This window comes from Lepus europaeus, chromosome 18 (assembly GCF_033115175.1).
Source record: "Lepus europaeus isolate LE1 chromosome 18, mLepTim1.pri, whole genome shotgun sequence".
NCBI lineage: Eukaryota > Metazoa > Chordata > Mammalia > Lagomorpha > Leporidae > Lepus > Lepus europaeus.
Window position 1 is genome coordinate 45,984,256 of NC_084844.1, and position 20,968 is coordinate 46,005,223.

A 20,968-nucleotide genomic window follows, 5' to 3' on the forward strand; every position below is an offset into this window, starting at 1 on the left:
CCCACGAGCAGTCGCAGGCACGCGGTCTAAGGGGTTTATTGATGCCCAGCCATCCCCACCACCCTTTAGGGCGCTGGAGAAGCACACTCCCTGCCAGGGGAGCCGTGCCGCTTCCCTAGCCAGCCTCAGTTTTCTTCAGCTCTTCCACCTTGGCCACGTAGTTCCTCATGGCATCCATCTTGGACATGCCTTTGTTCTTGTTCCACGCCTCCCACTTGGCCGTGGCTTTCACTTCCGAGGTGGGAGGCTCGGGGATGTTGCAGTCGCCCTGGGTGGCCTGTTTGTAGAGGCTGTACAGCTGCAGCTTCTCCTGATCGCTCATGGGGTTCTTCAGCTGCTTGACGGCCGCGCACGCCAACTCGAACTCTACCTGGCACATTGCCATGCCTGAGGCGGGGCCCCTCTGGCCTTCCTAGGTGGTGGCTGGCGCAGGAGCTGCAGGGGGAAGAGTTAGAAACACGTGAGGCCAGTAACGAGGTCTTGGCTAGAAGGGAAAGGGAGACGGCACTGTGTCTGTTCAGGTGTATGGTTTTTGGTTTTGTTTTTTGTTTTTGACAGGCAGAGATAGAGGGAGAGACAGAGAGAAAGGTCTTCCTTCCGTTGGTTCACCCCAAGGCCGCTATGGCCGGCGCTGCGCTGATCCGAAGCCAGGAGCCAGGTGCTTCCTCCTGGTCCCCCATGGGGTGCAGGGCCCAAGCACTTGGGCCATCCTCCACTGCCTTCCCGGGCCACAGCAGAGAGCTGGACTGGAAGAGGGGCAACCGGGACTAGAACCCGGGGTGCCAGCGCCGCAGGCGGAGGATTAGCCTAGTGACCGAGGCGCCGGCCTCAGGTGTCTGTTTTTATCAGTATGGGTGAACTGTGCGCAGGACATACCCGCGCTCCTGTCCTGCGGGACGGTGACTGCGAGGCCGGGGGCTCCTGCACAGCACCGACTGGGACCGAGGAAGCCGGTGGGTGGCCCGGCCGAGCACGCGGCGGGAGAGGAAGGCCCCCGGAACCTGCCTGCTGCCTGGAGGGAGGCCTCGGGCCGACAGGGGGCGCTGTGGGCTTGGCGGCCACGACGCCGCGAGCTCGCTGGTGAGGAGCGCGCGTGCGCGCGCAGCGGCGGGAGTCGGCGGCGAACGGCGCGAGAGCGGCGGCAGAGGCCGTGGGCGGGGCCTGCCGCCCCCGCGCCGCCCATTGTGCCGTGGCGCCTGCGCCGCGCTCCTGGTTCCCGAGGGGGAGGGGCGGCCCGGCGCCCCCCGCGCCGCCTCCCGCGCCGCCGCCATGGATCTAGGTGGGTGCCCCGGCTACGCTGCCCCGGCCGGCCCGCGACGCCCGGCGGGCTCGGGCTGCTGGGGCCCTCGTGGTCGGGAGGGGCTGAGGAGGATCCAGGGAGTCCGTAGAGCGGGGTCGGCGGCGAGGCCGGGCGCAGCGCCCCTGGGCCGGCCCCGCGTCGCTCGTGAGGAGCGGAGCGGCGGTGAAGCCAGGTGTCCCGGGAGCGGCGGGGTTGGCGCACGTGCAGGGGGCCATGCCGGCCTCGCTAGCCGGGCGTCTGCGAAGTTCCTGGCTTGCGTTCCCTGCCGGATAACGTGGGCGTGACGACACCGCGCCGCCCTCGCCGAGTGGCCGGGAGTGAACTTTTGGGATCGGCGGGTGCGCAGTGTCCCTCGCCGCGGGGCCTGGGCGGAGGCGCGCGGCTGCGGAAGCCCTGCTTTCTTCTGATCTTGGGTCCGCTGGCTCAGTGCCCGGATGCCCGGGACCGTCGGGACTGGGCACACTCAGTCCAGGTCTCCCACTCGGGTGCAGGCACCCAAGTACTTGAGCCGTCACCCGATACCTCCCGCGGCGTACATGGCCCGGAAGCCGGATAGGAAGCGGAGCCGGGATTCGAACCCGGGCAATTGGGTGTGGGACGTGGGTGTCCCACTTGGAACATGGTGCTCTTTGAACCTGCCTGCCTGTTGGGTGAGAATCCTGGCAAGGTCTGGAAAAAAGGGAGGGAGGATCTAATAGAAGTCAGTGGCTCCTGCCAAGTGTCCCCACCTGTGGGATATGCCCTTAAACTCGGGTTGAGCCCGGGAGGCGGCTTGAGAAACGCTGGGAGTAGTATGGTGTGGAGCAGGGTTTGAGTCCGTGCCCCAGCCAGCTCCTCGTGGTGGTGGAATGACAGATCGGGAAGGGGCATCCCTGCAGCTGTGGCGATTTTTTTTTTTTTTTTTTTTTAAGATTTATTTATTTGAGGCCGGCGCCGAAGCCCACTAGGCTAATCCTCCGCCTTGCAGCGCCGGCACACTGGGTTCTAGTCCCAGTCGGGGCGCCGGATTCTATCCTGGTTGCTCCTCTTCCAGGCCAGCTCTCTGCTGTGGCCAGGGAGTGCAGTGGAGGATGGCCCAAGTGCTTGGGCCCTGCACCCGCATGGGAGACCAGGAGAAGCACCTGGCTCGGCCATTTTGGGGGGTGAACCAACGGAAAGGAGGACCTTTGTCTCTCTCTCTCTCTCTCTCTCTCTCTCTCTCACTAACTGCCTGTCAAAAAAAAGATTTTTATTTATTTGAAAGGTAGAGTTAGGGAGAAACAGAGAGAGAGTGTCCATTCACTGATTCACTCCCCAAATGGGGGCAACGGCTGGGGCTGAGCTAGGCTGAAGCTGGAAGCTTCTTCCAGGTCTCCCACATGAGTGCAGGGGCCAAAGGACTTGCCCATCTCCGATGCTTTCCCAGGTGCATGGTGGGGAGGGCCTCAAACCATTAGGTCACAGTGCCACTGCTTTGTGGTGGTGACACCCTGAGCAAAATACCTGAACATCAACCTCTAAAACAGGAATAGTCCTCAAAAGGTTATTTTGAAGATTAAAAGAGACCTTCCATGTGTACCAGCTAGCACGGTGCCTGGCGTGCGCAGGCGCTTAGCAAACATCAGAAGTAGGCACCAGTTAACCATTAGTGATAAAGCACAGTTGCTAACTGTTCCTGGGACTTGTTCAGGGAGCACTTGGACATTCTTGTGTCTGGAAGGCAGCTGTTGGGGACCACACATCTGCTTTGCTGAGCTGATAGTGCGATAAAATTACATTGAGAAGAGTCACAGGTTGGCCGGCGCCACAGCTCACTAGGCTAATCCTCTGCCTGCGGCACCGGCACCCTGGGTTCTAGTCCCGGTTGGGGCGCCGGATTCTATCCCGGTTGCCCCTCTTCCAGGTCAGCTCTCTGCTATGGCCCGGGAAGGCAGTGGAGGATGGCCCAAGTGCTTGGGCCCTGCACCCGCATGGGAGACCAGGAGAAGCACCTGGCTCCTGGCTTCGGATCGGTGCAGCGCGCTGGCTGTAGCAGCCATTTGGGGGGTGAACCAACAGAAGGAAGACCTTTCTCTGTCTCTCTTACTGTCTAACTCTGCCTGTCAAGAAAAAAAAAAAAGGCCCGAGAAGAGTCACAGGTGAGGAGCCAGCATTTTAGCATAGCAGGCAGAGCCAGTGCCTGCCACACCAGTTCATGTCCCAGCTGCTCCACTTCCCATCCAGCTCCCGACTGATGGCCTGGGAAGAGCAGTGGGAGGAGACCCAGATGAAGCTTCTGGCTTCAGCCTGGCCCCGTGCTGGCCATTGCAGCCATCTGAGGAATAAACCAGCAGATGGAAGATCTCTTTCTGTAACTCTTCCAAATAATTTTTTTTAAAGAGAAAGTATGCTCAGAGTAGGTTCAGTAGGGAGCATACCTGGGGCTGTGGGAGAGCTGTGGCTAGAGAGAAGAGCCATTGCCCCAGGCAGCTCCTTCAGCTCCTCCAATGAAGGAGGGGGTCTGCGTAGGCGCGGGGAGCCTTCCCAGCCAGGGTGCATGGGAGTCTCCTCCCTGGGCCTTGCGCCGCTGTGTGATTTAGTGTTCCACATTCAGTGTCTCTGCTGGTGTCTGCTCTGTGAAATGGCGAAGAGGTGCTCTTCGGGCGTGGGGACTGTGAAAGGGCTTGCATCTCGGTCCTGGGAAGGGGGCGGAGTCAGTGCTGGACAGTGAGCAATGTTTGCACTCTGAATTTAGTTTCTGGGCCCAAAGTAACGTACCTGATAAAGACCCGTGTCCTCTCAGGTTTCTGAGCCAGGGAAGCACAGAATAGTGACCACACTCTGGCCCCCACGACAGTGGAAATGTGTGGAGAAACCAACATTCATTGGAGCATTTAATTAGCCCAGTGCTTCTTGTGGTTGTATCTTATAATCCATACGCATCCCTGGGAGATGGTATCAGGAAGTAGCAGCACCAGCCCATTGCCAAGGGCTGGCTAGTGCATGAATCATTGGATTTTCACAGCTATAACATGACATCTATATTGTGCTCCCGTATTTGGAAGGCAGGCTCAGAGAAGTAATCAGTCCAAAATCACATCGCTTTGAGCCAGGATTTAAACTCAAGACGCCTTCCTTAAGTCTGTCAATTCATGGCCCGCTGAAGGGGGAACAGTGCTTTTCTTACTCTAATGCTGTATTTTTTCTGTCAACCACCTGGTTTGCGCCACAGAGCCAAGTCTGAAGTAGCTCGTCTTCCTTGACCGGAAAAAGCCACGGAGGAAACTGTTTCCCTGGCAGGCACAAGAGTGGTTGGAGCCTGTTCGCAAGGCTGCAAGAGAAAGGGGCGGGGCCGGTCTGCTTGCTCCTGGGCCGTGGCCTTTCTCGTGTCTTGATCGTGACCGAGCTCAGTGGGCATGTCCTCTAATCAGACGTGGTGGCCCCTTGTGGTCTCTGAGTCTGAGCCCTGCTCGCCAAGCCCTGTGCTGGAGGGTCTAGCCTCACAGTCCAGCTGCTCCTTTCCCCACACTTGTGCTGCGCTCATGCACTGCCTGGGTTCCAGTGCTCTCCTGTGGACAGACACCCCCTCAAATAACATTTCTGGGCTGATCTTTCCTCCTGAGCTGCAACTCTGGTTCCATGGCCAGAGGATACTGCCCCTGTGCAGTCACTCTTAAAACCTTCCCTGTTCGCCTCTCTCTCATGTGTCACTTAAGACCCTTAGCATCCCTCCAACCCTGCTAGCCACAGCCAGCCCACTGTCCTCTCTCCCTCCCACCCGCACTTACTACTTTGAGGCATTCTCGCTGCCCCCGCTGTCACTCGGCTTCTCTCTCTGCAGGGCCCCTGAACATCTGTGAGGAAATGACTATTCTGCACGGGGGCTTCTTGCTGGCCGAGCAGCTATTCCGCCCCAAAGCGTTGGCGGAATTGACCAAGTCTGACTGGGAACACGTTGGGCGGCCCATCGTGGAGGCCTTGAGGGAGATCTCCTCGGCCACAGCACACTCCCAGCCCTTTGCGTGGAAGAAGAAAGCTCTGATCATCATCTGGGCCAAGGTTCTTCAGCCCTGTCCCGTCACCCCCTCTGACACGGAAGCTCGGTGGCAGGAAGACATATTCTTCTCCGTAGGCAACATGATTCCTACCATCAACCACACGGTTCTCTTTGAGCTGCTCAAGTCCCTGGAAGCCTCTGGACTCTTCATCCAGCTCCTGATGGCCCTGCCCACCACCGTCTGCCGTGCAGAACTGGAGCGCTTCCTGGAGCACATGGCCATTGACACTTCCTCCAAGGACGTGGCCTTCTTCCTCGACGTCTGGTGGGAGATGATGAAGCACAAGGGCACTCAGCAGGACCCCCTGCTCTCCCAGTTTAGGACCATGGCCCATAAGTACTTGCACTCTGCAGACGAGTTCTCCCACCCTCCAAAGAGGTTTAAGTCGGACCCAGATGTGTGTCCCACCATGCCCTTGCTGGCCATGCTGCTCAATGGGTTGAAGCAAATCCAGAACAGGATCCTGTGTCTGGGGATGAAGTGTTGTGCGCTGGCCAACCTGGCTGACATGCTGACCGTGTTCGCGCTGATGGAGGACGACCCCCAGGAAGTGTCTGCGACCATGTACCTGGACAAACTGGCCACGGTGATCTCTGTGTGGAATTCAGACACGCAGAACCCGTACCACCAACAGGCGTTGGTAGAGAAGGTCAAGGAGGCGGAGCGGGATGTCAGCCTGACCTCCCTGGCCAAGCTGCCGAGCGAGACCATTTTCCTGGGGTTTGAGTTCATGCACAGCCTGCTGCGGGAGTGGGGGGAGGAGCTGCAGGCCATGCTCAACAGCAGCCAGGGGACGAATTACGACAGCTACCGGCTGTGTGACAGTCTGACGTCCTTCAGCCAGAACCTGAAGCTCTACCTGGACGCCACCAGCCTGTCCCCGGAGGAGAGGCGGGCCGTGTCCGAGCTGGCGGAGTGTGTCCAGGGCTTCCTGAGGAAGACAAGCAGGGTGCTGAAGGACAAGGGCTCTGAGGACATCACGGCCTCCATCGCCATGGCCATCATCGAGCAGAAGATGGAGCGCCACATGGAGATGTGCTACGTCTTTGCCGCTGAGAAGAAGTGGGCCTTCTCAGACGAGTGGGTAGCCTGCCTGGTCAACAACAGGGCTCTCTTCCGGGAGCCAGGCTTGATTTTAAGGCTGCTAGAAACGGTGGTAGAAGTCACCGAGAGCGACAGAATCATCCCTGAATCTCAGATGAAACAGGTGATCCACTTGATCCTGGAATGTTACGCAGACCTCTCACTGCCAGATAAAAACAAAGTCCTGTCAGGTGTGCTGCATTCCTGGGGGCGAAAGGGCCTCTCTGAAAAGCTCTTGCCTTACCTGGAGGGTTTTCAGGAGGACCTCAATACGACTTTTAACCAGCTCACCCAGGGCACCTCGGAGCAGGGCTTGGCTAGGGCTGTGGCTTCCGTGGCCCGCCTGGTGGTGCTGCACCCGGAGATCACAGTGAAGAAGATATGCAGCATGGCCGTGATCAATCTGGGCACCCACAGGTTCCTGGCTCAGATTCTCACTGCCTTCCCCGCCCTCAGGTTCACGGAAGAGGAAGGGCCGCGTTCACCTAGCACTTTCGTGGTATCGTGCCTCCGAGAAACTGTCTGGACCAAGTTCTCGACACCCAGAGAGGAGAAGCAGTTTCTGGAGCTGCTGCGCTGCCTGATGAGGCCTGTGAAGCCCCCGGGGATCCCAGTCGCCGCCCTTCTTGAGCCGGACGAGGTGCTGAAGGAGTTTGTGCTGCCCTTCCTGATGCTGGACGTGGACGAGGTGGACCTCAGCCTGAAGATCTGCCTGCAGACCCTCGAGGCCAGCGCGTGCTTGGAGGACTACTGGCTCCAGACCTGCTCCCCGTTCCCCCTCCTCTTCAGCTTGTGCCAGCTCCTGGACAGCTTCAGCAAGTACTGGCAGCTGCCCAAGGAGAGGCGCTGCCTCTCCCTGGATGGGAAAGACCTGGTGATCCGTCTCCTGGCGCTGCTTTGTGACACTGTGTCGGCCAACGCGGACACCTTCTCCCCGGACACCTGGGGCAAGTCCCTGTCCTGGCTCCACCGGAAGCTGGAGCAGCTGGACTGGACAGTGGGCCTGAGACTCAAGAACTTCTTTGAGGGCCACTTCAAGTGCGAGGTGCCCACCACACTCTTTGAGATCTGTAAGCTTTCTGAGTCCGAGTGGACCTCCCAGGCCCACCCAGGGTACGGGCCAGGCACAGGGCTTCTGGCCTGGATGGAGTGCAGCTATGTGTCCAGCAGCGTCTCGGAGCAGATGCTCTCCCTCTTGGTGGTGGACGTGGGCAATCCTGAGGAGGTCCGGTTGTTCAGCAAGGGCTTTTTGGTGGCCCTGGTGCAAGTCATGCCTTGGTGCAGCCCCCAGGAGTGGCAGCGACTTCACCAGCTGACCAGGAAGCTGTTGGAGAAACAGCTCCTCCATGTCCCCTATAGCCTGGAATACATTCAGTTTGTTCCCCTGCTCAACCTGAAGCCTTTTGCCCAGGAGCTGCAACTCTCTGTGCTCTTCCTGAGAGCTTTCCAGTTTCTCTGCAGCCAGAGTTGTCGTAATTGGCTTCCTATGGAAGGCTGGAGCCACGTGGTCAAACTCCTGTGCAGCAGTGTGACCAACCTCCTGGACTCCGTTAGGCTGATACAGTCAGTTGGCCCTTGCGCCCAAGGCCAAGAGCAGGACCTGACCCAGGAAACCCTGTTTGTTTATACCCAGGTGTTCTGCCACGTTCTGCACATCATGGCCATGCTCTGCCAAGAGGTCTGTGAACCACTGTATGTGCTGGCCTTGGAAATCCTCACCTGCTATGAGACCCTGAGCAAGACCAACCCTTCTGTCAGCTCCCTGTTACAGAAGGTAAATGAGCAGCGCTTCTTAAAGTCCATCGCCGAGAACATCAGCCCGGAGGAGCGGCGCCAGACCCTGCTGCAGAAGATCAACAGCTTCTGACGTTCACCGGCAGGAAGAAGCTGGGGCCCGACCCAGGGGTTCTCCAGGGGCTGCAGCTGAGAAGCAAGGCTTCGCAGTTCCGTGAAATTGTACACAGGATTAAAAAGTATATGGCAGTAATGGTGTAAAGGAAATAGTTTCATACATATTTGTAATAAACAAACTATAATAAAATTCTGTTAAAGTTTCATCTTGCCTAGTCTGTCTCAGCAGGGATTGAATACACTGCTGTAGGTAGAGCCTCCGAGATGAGGCCCAGTGGGGAGGAACCTGTTCGTAAATGGACTTCTCCACCTGGGCAAACAGGCCCACAGGTGAAACCAGGTGGGGAAAAATACTGCAAGGTGTGTGTGTGCTCTGCGCTCTGAGACCCTCTTCACGGGAAGTTTCATTAGTAATTTTCACCAAGTATCTCAGAGCAGCCCCTGGGAAAAAAGTCTGGTCTACCCTGGCTCTGCCTCTGGCCGTGTGATTTATGCACCCAAGAGGCCTGCACCATTGTAAAAGGAGAGGATTGGACCAATAAACACTTTGAAGTGTTAAGGGGCAGATTAATGACCTCACAGAAATGGGTGCCTTCTGGGTGGATACCTGCCCTGGAGCCTTCCCTCGGTGGACCCAGAGGGGGCTGTGTTCAAACTAGGTCAGGAAAACAGAGATGTGTTTAAAGGACAGGGGTGATTATCTTCCGGCTGGGGTGGGGTTGTCACGGTTTTGATGAATGAGTGGGAGCAGAGAATAGTGTATCCAGGAGCATAAATATGAGAATTGAAGGTGTCCAGGGTATTATTATAGGACGGGCAACAGCTGGCTGAGGAGATGTTTATTTCTGGAGACAGAAGGGAAAAGGTCGTGTCCTATCACCTGCCTGTCCATACCTTCGTTCAAAATTGGCATTTCTCAGGTCAGTTCCCCAGCCCCCGCTCTGTGACCAACAATTAGGCTTCCACCCTCAGCTCCAGTGGGACTCACCCATGAAGAGAAGGGCCTAAAGTTACAGGTGACCACTCAGCGTGGACTCCCGGAGACAGTATTCGAGGGGTGTTGAATCACAGGAACATGCTGGGGTAAGGTATGGGCTGGGTCCTGCAGCTCAGCACCAGCACACCTGCTGCCGTCAGCACACAGCACAGTGCAGCCAATTAAATTGGGTCAAAGGATTGCTGCTCCCAGGACATCGGTAACGAAGGATTTCACAAGCGAGAGTAAGTTGGGAAACATTAGTGCAATTTAATCACCACAGGGATGACTTACACAGATAGATACAGTAAATAAAACAGTATAAAAAATTGTCGCATCTTACATTTTGTAAATGGCACCCATTAAAGACGACCAGTCAGAATTTCAGATGCTGTTACGTGACATTCCGTCCTTTTAAGAGTTCAAGGCACTTCTAGAATTCTAGTTTTTCACTACCACTTGAAAAACTGGTAGCACAGTCTCAGACCCCTCCTAGTTGATAAGGAATGATTAGTGTTGGCACCAGAGGATCCTATTTGCATATGGGGTGAAGGCGTCAGCACAGGGGACGTACTGGGCCAGGCAGGCTGCCCTCCTTTTCTCCAGTGTCCTGTGGACGCAGTCCGCTCAACAAGGGACTGGGCTGTGGACCATGAGCTCTGGCTCATCCAGGGGCTCTGGGGAGCACCCTGCAGTCTAGATGAGCCACATGGCTGGGAGCATAAAAGTCCACTTCCAACAGTGCCCAGAGCGGGATTACCCAGTGAGCAGTTTGCCCATAGCTGTTGGGGACACATCCGATGCATGTGGATGTGGGGAGAGCTGGGCATGAGGGGACATGCTAAGAGGGGAATAGTGTCTGTGACTGCAGCAAACTCAGGCTTGACGCTGGTCTTCTACCAAGTCAGCCTGCGAAGGTCATGCTGACCTCTTGGCCTCCTGCCTACTCAAGTACTTCAGGGTCCCATCCCTACACCTCACTGCCAGGGAGACTTCTGACTGGAAGTCAGTAGACACGGCAGTGAGGGTGAGGCAAAGAACCAACGGGTTACCGGGTAAACACTTTAAAAACTATCTACCCACAGTGATTTTCCCAGGCCAACACTGCAAGCAGACATTACTTCAAGAACCAAGTCATCGTTTGCTCCGCTGGCCCAGTGTAGTGGATGCCGTCCTGAGTGACTGGAAGGGTGGGTAGCCGCCAACATTTGGGCCAGGCAGGCGCCCAGACACTTATCACCCTGCTCCACTGGTCTCCACGCCCCAGGCTTCCATCTCCCAGAGCTCTTGAGATAAGACCCAAGGAGGCATCCTTAGGCTCGCAGTAAAACCACCTTGCTGCCAGTGGAGGTCTGGCGGGATTGAATGGTTAACTAAGAAAAAAGTGCTTTTGCAAAAAGGGCAGGTTAGAAGAGGGAGGCAATATGAATATTCTTTAGAAAAACTCAAATCCATCTGCTTATCAATACATAAAAGCTGAGGCCACCCAGGGCGATGATTTGGTCCACGAATGCTGAGCGCAGGATGCGGCTCCTGTGAGGAGGCAGCCTCCCTGCCTGAGCCCCAGGAGCGGTTACCCCTCCTTTTTGACCTCCGGAACGTCAAAGAGCCGAGCTGCTTTCTTGCACAGCAGAGAGAACCAGTAGATCTGGGGAGCGATGAGGAAGGCGTTGGCCACGTTGCAATAGAAAGGGATGTTGAATGGCACTTGGATCAGGCTCAACCCCTGCTGTTGGCCGTAGGCCCAGTACATGAAGGGGAAGAGGAGGATCCGACAGGATAGGAAGGTGGCCAGCGTGAGGATTCCATTCACCTTGTACAGAAGGGTGTGCTGCTGCTTTAGCTGCAGAGGGGAGAGAGAATGCAAGGTCACCACGAGGTTCGGGCATCAGGCAATCCCCAGCCCGGGTCCCACGGTGGGAAAGGCCAAGCAGGTGTGGGGACTGACCCGGACCTAGGCCGTCCACTTCCCTGACACCAAGGCACGTGTCTGGTTTCTCAGAGTTGTAGAAAAGGTGGTCTGAGTGCTGTCACGGTTATATATGCATGCAGCCTCCTAGAGCTTCCAATGGTGGCCTTGAGCTTGGCCTGGGCCACCCAGGTGACAGGAGGACAGAAGAGTGGACTAGAGGACCTCTGGCCAGGGGGAAAATATAAATTTGTATCAAAGCTACAAATCCGCCCTGGCCAGGAGGACTGACTGACAGGGCTGCTGCGGGGCCTCCGATCCCACTGTCCCCCAGACCCTATGGGAAAAGCGGGCTCCACGGCCTCCCACTGCTTTCATACATGCCTGAATCAGAATTCTGCCCAGCGACACGAATGGAGTGCTCAGTTCTGCCGTGAAGATGCAGCCGACAAAGAAATCGCCGAGGTGTCCCCGGAGCCTCTGCAGGAGAAGGAAGGAGTAGAGGGCATGGAACCACCAGAAGGCGAATTCCAGTGGGGGCCCTGTGACATAACCACGAGACCGGGAAGGGAAGGGAAGATGCTGAGCAGGCGAGCACGGCCCATGACTGCTCCGCTACTTCCAGAGCAACAGCGCTTGGATGGCTGCCTCCCTGAGACCCAGGGGCTGACAGCATCACACGCCAAGCTTTCTCTGAATTTCAGTGACAGCCAGAAGGAAATGTGTAGCCTACCTGTGTCTGACCTAGCCACGCCAAGGGCACTTAGCCTGTCCAGCCCGTGTGTTAGGTGGGAGGGTCCCAGAACAGTCCAGAGCGGCCTCTTGCAGCATCTAACAGCCTTTGCTTGTCCTTTTTCCAAGCAAGCAGTGGGGCATAGTAAGTACTAGCTGTCACTTAGCACCACTGAGTGACAGAAGTCAACTCTTAGAGGCCCAGACTCTTCACCCATGGGATAGGGCTACGAGCTCTCAAGTGCCTGCCGCTACGCAGGCTCTCAGGACTGTAAGTTTCTCTGCATTTCTGTTTCTCTTCCGTGCTGGGTAGGTGTTCGTGGGGAAGATGGATGTGGCTGTCTGCTGAGTGACGTTTTGTGACATGAGAACGAGGCATGGAGTGCCCCGTCACTAGTGGGGCACTGTCTTACTCTCTCTGTATTTCATATCATCTTTTTTTTTTTTTTTTTTTGAAAGGCAGAGTGGACAGTGAGAGAGAGAGAGAGACAGAGAGAAAGGTCTTCCTTTGCCGTTGGTTCACCCTCCAATGGCCACCACGGCCAGCACGCTGCGGCCGGCGCACCGTGCCAATCCGAAGCCAGGAGCCAGGTGCTTCTCCTGGTCTCCCACACAGGTGCAGGGCCCAAGGACTTGGGCCATCCTCCACTGCACTCCCGGGCCACAGCAGAGAGCTGGCCTGGAAGAGGGGCAACTGGGACAGAATCCAGCGACCCGACCGGGACTAGAACCCGGTGAGCCGGCGCCACAAGGCTTAGGATTAGCCTGTTGAGCCGCGGCACCGGCCTCATATTGTCTTTACGTCTGATGGACAGAACCTCTGGCGACCGCTGAGGAATCACAGAGGCCGAGGGGACTGCTAGAACGATTCAGTTGGTAACGAGGCTCAGGAACGGCTCCAGATTTCATGATTTTCCTCCACTGCTTGCAAGCAGCTGGCACGGAGGAGGGGTGCCGTTCGAGGAGGAGACAGGGACGCCAGGGCTGCCCAGCTGCTGTCCAGGAGGGCCGTACCTGTGCGACCGGCACGAGGACAAACAGAATGACTGCGTGGTGCGTGATCATGAGGCGGTTCTGACTGAGGAAGTTTCGGAAGGTGGTGGCGTGTCCGCGGTTCTGGTCTCTGGCCCGGTACCATTCACAGAGGTACATTGCGTAAGTGTCGTAGATCATGTACGGAATTAAAAACCAGACGTACTCTCGGGCAAGCCAGTGCCTGAAAGAAAGCACAGGAATGGTCCTAGAATGATCACGATGTGGGGCGTGAAGGCGCAAAGCCGCCGCCTCAGACACGCTCCCTTCTGTGCTGTGCTGACGGAGCGGCTGTGACTCTGGGCGCTTTACAATGACGGCGCTGACACGGGCAGGTAAGGAGAGTGGGCCACGTCCTCCACAGCACAGGGCAGACTCGTGCCTGCCGGAGGCAAAAGGCGGGTACCCACTCTGCCCTGGGCACTCAAGCAGCTGTCGCCACCTGCTTGATGGAGCTGCTCGTTTGTAATGGGTTTCTGGCATTTTGTGGCACAAACTGACTTACAAATGATTCAACAGCCCCACCAAGAAACTGGTTTGGAAGGTGTCCCAAGTCCCAGATCTAATCATTCCAGTTTAACTCCTCGGTTGCTCAAGAGTTGGGTGTAGTTTGCTGACTTAAACTGCCGAACCCACGAGTCTCCTGCAACTCAGGCAGTGCCACTCCGGGAGCTTCTGGGAGCCAGGCTGGCCATTCTCTTTCCAGTTCTAGAGCTGATCCCACCTCTGCTCGTTAAGAAAAGCAAGTCTGGCACTGGCCCTGGAGCTCAAGCATCACACACCAGCAGTTAGATACCAGCAGAGAGCCTGAAACAGATACAGGAGTTCTCATGTACCCATCCCAGGCGGGAATCAATACTCGCGGAGTCCAACTGATAGTCTCCTGGTATCCCAGAGCAGACAGCAAGGAGTCTCGACACCAGCCCCAGTGTTGTTCTCAGTGATAATTACGCATTCTACAGAAATTGCATGTAGAAAAAAAATCTAAACAGAAATAATGTACCATGATGGGACAGATTGGACTCGCCGAGTCAGCACGTTTTAATTACGCCTCCGTGTGTTAGCAGAAATGATCTGATGGCTCTCAGACTACCTGAACATCAGATTCCCTCTGCAGTGCTAGTTAAAGGCTCTGCTCCCCAGAGATTCTAAAGTGTGTGCCCAGGGCTCGCACACCTGTATTTTCACTTGGTCTCAGGGGTGACTTCCTAAGGTGCCAGCCCACTGACCTGCAACGCTGCTAATTTACACTACAGAGGGTGCCATTCAAGTCTCTCTTCCTGTATGACCTCACAGGTACCACGACATAGCTAGTGAATTAACAATGAAATAAAGGGAAACAAATCGTAATGGCAAATATAGTACACTTGTAGGAAAATTAATTAGGTTCCATGTAGGTAATAAAAATGCAATAATTATTCTGTCTAGCAATAGTCTCAGTTGCTTTTTAAAAAAAAAATTATTTGAAACATATGTGGAGAGGAGACGGAGACAGATATTGATCTTCCATCCACAGGTTTACTCCGCAGTGCTCACAACAGTTAGGTCGGTACCAGGCCAGAACTGGGAGGCTGGGACTCATCCCAGGTCTCTCATATAGGTGGCAGGGACCCAACTACTCTCAAGCCATCATTTGGCGTCCCCAGTGGTACACATTAGCAGGAAGCTAGTCTGGAAGCAAAGCCAGGACTTGAACCCAGGCACTCCAGTATGAGATGTGGGTGCCCCAAATGACATTTCAACTGCTGTGCCACCTGCTTGCCCCTCAGCTGCTTTCTTGAAGTAATCCCAAGTGACATAAGCAAAAAGAGCTACTAACTGCTTGGCTGAAACGCAAGTGGCCTCTCCCCTGAGTATAACATAGGGTCTAATATTTTGCACACAGTACCAGTTTAGTGAGAACTGAAATTCTGACTCTTAGGCGGGAAGAATTCTCTGAAGACTTATTAGCACGAGATCTGGATTAAAATCTTAGGCACCACTAGCCTGTGATTTACTGTCTTTGTAAAATGAAGACAGTAATCCCCATCTAACTTCTCTGACAGTTACCGTGAGGATTAAACTCAAAGTATGAAAATCCTTTTAAATGTAAAAAGTAGTATCCAAATAAAAGTGCTTAAATTGAGAAGACTTACATTTGTCCTCTTCAAGGGTCTCTACTGCTTTAAGAATCAGATTAAATCCTTGGCCCCATACTATATCGTGCAGAAAATCTGGAGGATTTCTTGATACCCCTTCCTGTCCTTAGACATTCTGTATGAAGGCAGAGGATGAGTGCAGGTGTATAACAACAAAAGATTTGCTGTCCACTACAGGAGCCCTGTGAGGTGATGGAGGTGCCTAGGGCATCCTTGGTTGTCCTCGCTCAGGAGGATGGCACAGAAATGCAGTGTCTCTTTCCATTTGGGGGGGGGGGGGACTCTAAGGCATATACATACATAAAAGGAGGGACCTAAAACCAAACAGGCTTGCTACCGTGCTCAAGCCACAAAAGCACACAGGTTCTGAGGGCAAACAGCGGTGCCATGGAACTCAGTAGTCGTGTGCGAGAATCTGTTCCTGAAATGCACGGGGGCTGCTTGCCGCCGGCCCACCACGCTAACTCACACCAATGCAGCGGGAATGCCCTTGCCTTAGTTTAATCTTTGCGGACGAGGTTGATCCGACAGTCTGGGGTCAGTGAGGGACTTTGCTGCACGAGATGGGAAAATACTGAATTACAGTAAAAACTGAACCCAGCAGAGCAAGCCTTTTGGTACTATACAAAGTCCCTTGTTCTATCTTCACTTACCATCTACAGTTCATCACCAATAACTGGTTTTGCTTAAAAAGAAAATGAAGACAGCAGGATCATGGCCAAGCACAACAGCAGGCCCCCGGGGAGACAGATGCTCAACCAGGCTCCCCTTGCACTCCAGTCTCGGGAATGCAAGGAGCAACACCTGGCACGTCTGACCGGGGGAAGGATGAGAAAAGGCTGGCCAAGCGCCCCTGCACATCTGACGGCCACGCTTCAGTGTATCAGTGAAAAGCGACAGTGTTTCTAAGACGACAGGTGAAAAAAAATGGCTTAAAAATAAATAGAAGCGCTACACTGCTCCGTTCTAAATACCATATAAAATGGACCATTCTGGCCTTAATTTGTGGCTGGTTGGACTCAAACTGCAGACAGATGCATGCTTCCTGACCTGCCGCTGGACTGGGCTCCAGCACACACGCAAGTCCATTTTCTGCAAGCACCGGAAACCTCTTCCTCAACTTAAGCAAATCCAGAGGAAGATCAAGAGCAGCATTTGCAAGGAAGGAGGTGGCGGGTCTGCTCCTCTCATTGGCGGGTCTGCTGCTTGCACTGGGCGTACCCTGGCCCCTGCATGCTCCAGAGTGGGCCCGCAGTGGGATCATCTGCAAGAGCTCGAAGCCATACTCCCACTTGCAAACAGTGCTCCCAGGCTTAAAGACCCGGACCCACGCGGCCACCTCGCACCTGACAGCCTCCCGGGCTCCCGTAGGCTGGGGATGCTGAAGTAAGGAGAGCGGCAGACACTGATTCTGCTGCCCACGTTTCCACTGTAGTCAGTGACCACCAGCCTGCGCTGGTCCAGATCCAGGCCTGTGAGCTGCTAACACGTGGAGACCGGAAAGCGCCCCAGCCCCGGACGGGACGCGGTGTTACCTGTCGCTGATCACGTTGTTGCAGGAGCGGATGACCACGATGCCTGAGCCGGTGGCCAGCACAGCCTGCACCGAAGAAACCAGCCTAAGGAGGGAGAGAAGGAAAATGAAAGAAGGCGCGCTCGGTCCAGTGCGGTGGGCAGCACGGAGCCAAACTCCTGGGGCTGCCTTTCCCCCACCCCGGATGCCAGGGCGGCGGGGTGGGCAGCGGCTCCCAGAGATGCGCGCCTCCTACCCCGCCTAGTGTGGGCGCCCCCAGGCCCCCCCAGGGCAGGACGCACAGGGTCTTTGGGAAGCTCTGGCAGGCGGGACAGAGAGGAGCAAGGAGGCCAGGGAGGCGGCCCCCTCGCTTCCTGTCGCCCCCCTTTTCCGCCCGCAGCGGCGCGGGGCCGGGCGCAGGGCAGGCGCGCACGGCTGGTGGGGTGGGCAGCGCCCTGGCCCTCGCGGGCCGCCCGCCGCGCTCGGTACCTGGTGCTGATCATCACGCAGTCGAAGTCGGTCCATTCGGGCCGCGAGCGGCGCAGCGCCCAGGTGCAGAACGCGAAGAGCCCGGGGAAGAAGAGCGAGCCCCAGGCCAGCGTCAGCAGCATGGGTGCGCGGGGTCCGGCCGCCTGGAGCGGCGCCGCTCGGCGTGGCTCGGGTCGGCTGCGCGCGGCTCGGGGACTGGCGCGGCCCGCCCGTCCCTCTCTCTCCCCTCCGCCCTCGCCTCAGCCCCAGCCCCAGCCCCAGCCCGCCGCGACTCCGGCAGCCGCCGGGCGCTGGCCCGGAGCCCGCAGCGCGGCTCTCCGCGTGACCAGGCCGGGCGGCCGCGATAGGCGCGGGCCGGCCGGGCGGGGCGGGGTCTGGCCGCTGCCGCCCCTGGGCCCCGAGGGTTCCCCGGATTCCCCCGGCCGGCCGGCGGGTGGGCGGCGGCTGGGCCCACCGGGAGCAGCCGCCCCGGCCGGTGCCGAAGCGCGCACAGCCGAGCGGCTTCCGAGTCCGCGAACGCTGCGGCCCGGGCGAGTGGCTGCTGCCGCCGCCGCCGTCTCCCGCGCGGCCGCGGGGCCGAGGTCGTGGCGGGAAGGGCCGAGGCGCTCCCGGCCTCTGTTCCGTCACCGCGGACACCTCCCCCGCCCCCGCGGACCCGCCGCCCTGCCCGGCCCCGGGCGAGGAGCGCCGGAGAAAGCCAGGTAGGAGCTCGGGCTCGGTGCGACGTCCGGGCCGGGAGTGCCGCGTGCGAGGGGCGCGGCGGGCACCACCTTTGTGGGGAAGGAAGGAGCGGGCCGACGGGCTCGGGGCCACCTCTGACCTTTCGTCTCCAAACGCGAGTCTTCAGGAAGCAGTTTTTCTACACAACAGAGGTGTCTGTCCCGCGGCCCGCCAACCGCTGGGCAGTCTCAGTATTGAGCTCCAGCTGCTCCTCTCCGTCCACGCGAAGGGCCTGCAGGCTTCCTGTGATGCCCTTGGCTTTGGGTCAAGACACTGTCCAGAGTCTTGGTGACTGTTTGGCCGTTGTTGACGACGCGTCCTTATTTAAAAGTTCTTGGGCTACATGCCCTAAACTTGATGGATTGGAATCTCTCATTTTCACTCCGCACCAATCATGTGGACCAAGTGGATTTTTTTTTTTTCTTTCACCAAAGTAACCTTAGCTTGCTTTTCAGTATTTATGTATTTATTTGACCTCCCACCCACTGGCCCTCTCACAGGCCTGCAATAGCCCAGCCTGGCCAGGAGTCAGGAACTCAATCCAGGGCACCCACGTCCAGGGCAGGAACCCAGTCCCTTGAGGCAACACCACTGCTTCCCAGGGTCTGCACTAGCAGGAAGCTGGCGTCAGGAGCCAGAGCTGGGCACTGGACCCAGGCACTCCAGTGGAAGCATCTTAACCAGCATTTTAAAAGGCCAAATGCTCTTCCTAAGCTTTTCATTCCATTTTCTTTTCCGTGACCTTTTCTGAGGTACCCTCATACAGCAGCTTCAGTGTGACTGGCTTCGCTTCTCTTGGGAGAGGCGTTGTCCTCTGCTTTGGACTGTGTCCCCCCCCCCCCCCCCAGGTTCTCTTCATATCTTCAAATGCTGACCACAGCCCCACACCTGGCCTTTGTGTGGGACCACGGGGCTCTGCCTCTCTGGGCCACTGTCCTCTCATTTGTGAAATGAGGAGGAGGCTGGATTACCAGCTCTTTAAGGCTCTTCTAGATCTAAATTCCTGATTCTGACGTCTATAAAGTAGCAGGTGATTTCCGTTACCAATTACGTTAACTCTAAATGGTGGTTCCTGGTGTAGCAACAATAGTGAACACAGCTCTTTTTGTTTATTTCAATTTGTTTTTAATTATTGAGTCTGAGAATGTGTTTTAGGTCTGAAAGATTGTTTTCCTTTTATTAAGTTGTGATCTGAGTGAACACAGCTTTTGACATCTTCTTACATATTGTTAACATGAGGAATTTAGCTATTAAGGAAGCAGCAAGCCCAAAGAAAAGTCTGAAATTTCAACCCATTAGGGCACCATCTCTAGCCTTCCAGTTTACCCCTTGCATACCTGTGGAATGAGACAGACACTTCAGTTTGGTGCTAACATATCTGGCAAATGCAAAGCTTTCTATAGTTTTGCATTTATACATAGATCAAAAATAGCCATCTGTGAACGTTCCTTCTTTCCAGAACAAATCTTTCTGCATTCCACTTTCTATTCCCTTCCCAGCTCCAGCTTTGCCGGACTCACAGAGGTTACAGGGCCTCCCCACTCTTTAACAGGATCAACAACTTGTACCAAGAATGCTAAACCTTTTAAGTGGTGGAACCAATCTATCCTTTAAGGAGTCTTTGTAAAATGAAAATAAAACAACACATGTTTCACACGTAGAAAAGAGCAAGTGAAATCAGTTTCTGACACCCAGCTCAGTGAAGTCTCTGGAGTGTTTAGGTCAACAAGCATAAACATGAACTTCAGCTTTTCAAGGCATCACACGCCTGTGGGCAAATGATAAAGTCGGAGCACCAAGCCTTGTTTACACAAACTTCTACTCACCCTTCAGAAATTTGGAACCAAATGTTTCTTCCTCCGAGGAGATGGCTGTGTCTCCTCCAGACAGATTTGTTTTCTCATCTGCCCTTGCATTTGAGTAGTGACCCTCTTGTTTTTCATGGGTCTGTATGTTTTCCTCACCAGACTTAGTTTTTTGAAACAAAGACTGTATCATTTCATTTTGTATCCCAAGCTAGGCTTGACACATTGTAAGGGCTCAATAAATATCTGATACATTTTAAACCTAATGCTTAGTCAGAATTTATTATATTCCAGGTACTCTATCAAACAGTTTGCATGTGTTATTTCATCAAATCCTCCAAGAAATCTTTTATCCTTGTTCTGCATGTGTGTGTGTAATACACACACACGTACTTCCAGAAGTTCTTAGAAAATCAAATTAAAAGATAAGTTTATTTTGGTGCAAAAAATTTTGAAATTATGCATGGGGGGGGTGTCTTCAAAAAGTTCCCGAAGGGGCCTGTGCTGTGGCTTAGTGGGCTAAGCCTCTGCCTGTGGTGCTGGCATCCCATATAGGTGCCAGTTCATGTCCTGGCTGCTCCTCTTCCCATCTAGCTCTCTGTTGTAGCCTGGGAAAGCAGTAGAAGATGGCCCAAGTGCTTGGACCCTTGCACCATCGTGGGAAACCAGGAAAAGCTTCTGGCTCTTGGCTTTGGATCGGCCCGACTCTAGCCATTGCAGCCATTTGGGGAGTGAACCAGTAGATGGTTCACTGTCTCTCCTTCCTTCTCTGTAATTCTGCCACTCAAATAAATAAATAAAATCTTTTAAAAAAAAACATTTATTTATTTGAAAGTCAGAGTTACACAAAGAGAGGAGAGAGAGAGAGAGAGAGGGAGAGCAGTCTTCCATCCAATGGTTCACTCCCCAACTGGCCACAATGGCTGGAGCTGTGCAGATCTGAAGCCAGGAGCCAGGAGCCTCTTCTGGGTCTCACACATGGGTATAGGGGCCTAAGACCTTGGGCCATCTTCTACTGCTATCCCAGGCCACAGCAGAGAGCTGGATTGGAAGAGGAGCAGCTGGGTCTCGAACCAGTGCCCATATGGGATGCCGGCACCTCAGGCCAGGGCGTTAACGCACTGCACCACAGCTCCAGCCCCATAAATAAATATTTTTTAAAAAGTTCCTGAACTAGCCAGCGCCTGCGGCACCGGCACACCGGTTTCTAGTCCCGGTCGGGGCGCCGGATCTGTCCTGGTTGCCCCTCTTCCAGTCCAGCTCTCTGCTGTGGCCCAGGAGTGCAGTGGAGGATGGCCCAAGTGCTTGGGCCCTGCACCCCATGGGAGATCAGGAGAAGCACCTGGCTCCTGCCTTTGGATCAGCACGGTGGCCGGCCGCAGCGGCCATTGGAGGGTGAACCAA

General features: G+C 55.5%; 3 protein-coding genes across 4 annotated transcripts; 1 reads left to right on the forward strand and 2 right to left on the reverse strand.

Annotated features, from left to right (window-relative positions):
- Positions 1-32: 32 nt before the first annotated feature.
- LOC133747120 (diazepam-binding inhibitor-like 5) lies at positions 33-430 on the reverse strand. Its single transcript, XM_062175297.1, has one exon. The coding sequence runs from the start codon at positions 383-385 to the stop codon at positions 116-118; it is 270 nt and encodes an 89-aa protein (XP_062031281.1). The 5' UTR covers positions 386-430; the 3' UTR covers positions 33-115.
- Positions 431-1,200: 770 nt separating this feature from the next.
- On the forward strand, positions 1,201-8,454 carry GEMIN4 (gem nuclear organelle associated protein 4). Its single transcript, XM_062216321.1, has 2 exons — positions 1,201-1,279; positions 5,100-8,454. The coding sequence occupies exons 1-2, from the start codon at positions 1,270-1,272 to the stop codon at positions 8,264-8,266; spliced, it is 3,177 nt and encodes a 1,058-aa protein (XP_062072305.1). The 5' UTR covers positions 1,201-1,269; the 3' UTR covers positions 8,267-8,454.
- A 1,022-nt stretch (positions 8,455-9,476) lies between these two features.
- On the reverse strand, positions 9,477-17,223 carry TLCD3A (TLC domain containing 3A). 2 transcript variants are annotated; one of them, XM_062215674.1, is made up of 5 exons: positions 17,040-17,194; positions 16,573-16,656; positions 12,882-13,083; positions 11,520-11,615; positions 9,477-11,069 (listed from the first exon to the last, which is right to left on the reverse strand). In XM_062215674.1, the coding sequence occupies exons 1-5, from the start codon at positions 17,159-17,161 to the stop codon at positions 10,800-10,802; spliced, it is 774 nt and encodes a 257-aa protein (XP_062071658.1). In that variant the 5' UTR covers positions 17,162-17,194; the 3' UTR covers positions 9,477-10,799. The 2 variants fall into 2 exon arrangements, with proteins under 2 accessions (XP_062071658.1, XP_062071659.1); XM_062215675.1 differs by lacking the exons at positions 9,477-11,069; positions 12,882-13,083 and having other exon boundaries at positions 11,558-11,615; positions 17,040-17,223.
- Between the last annotated feature and the right edge of the window lie 3,745 nt (positions 17,224-20,968).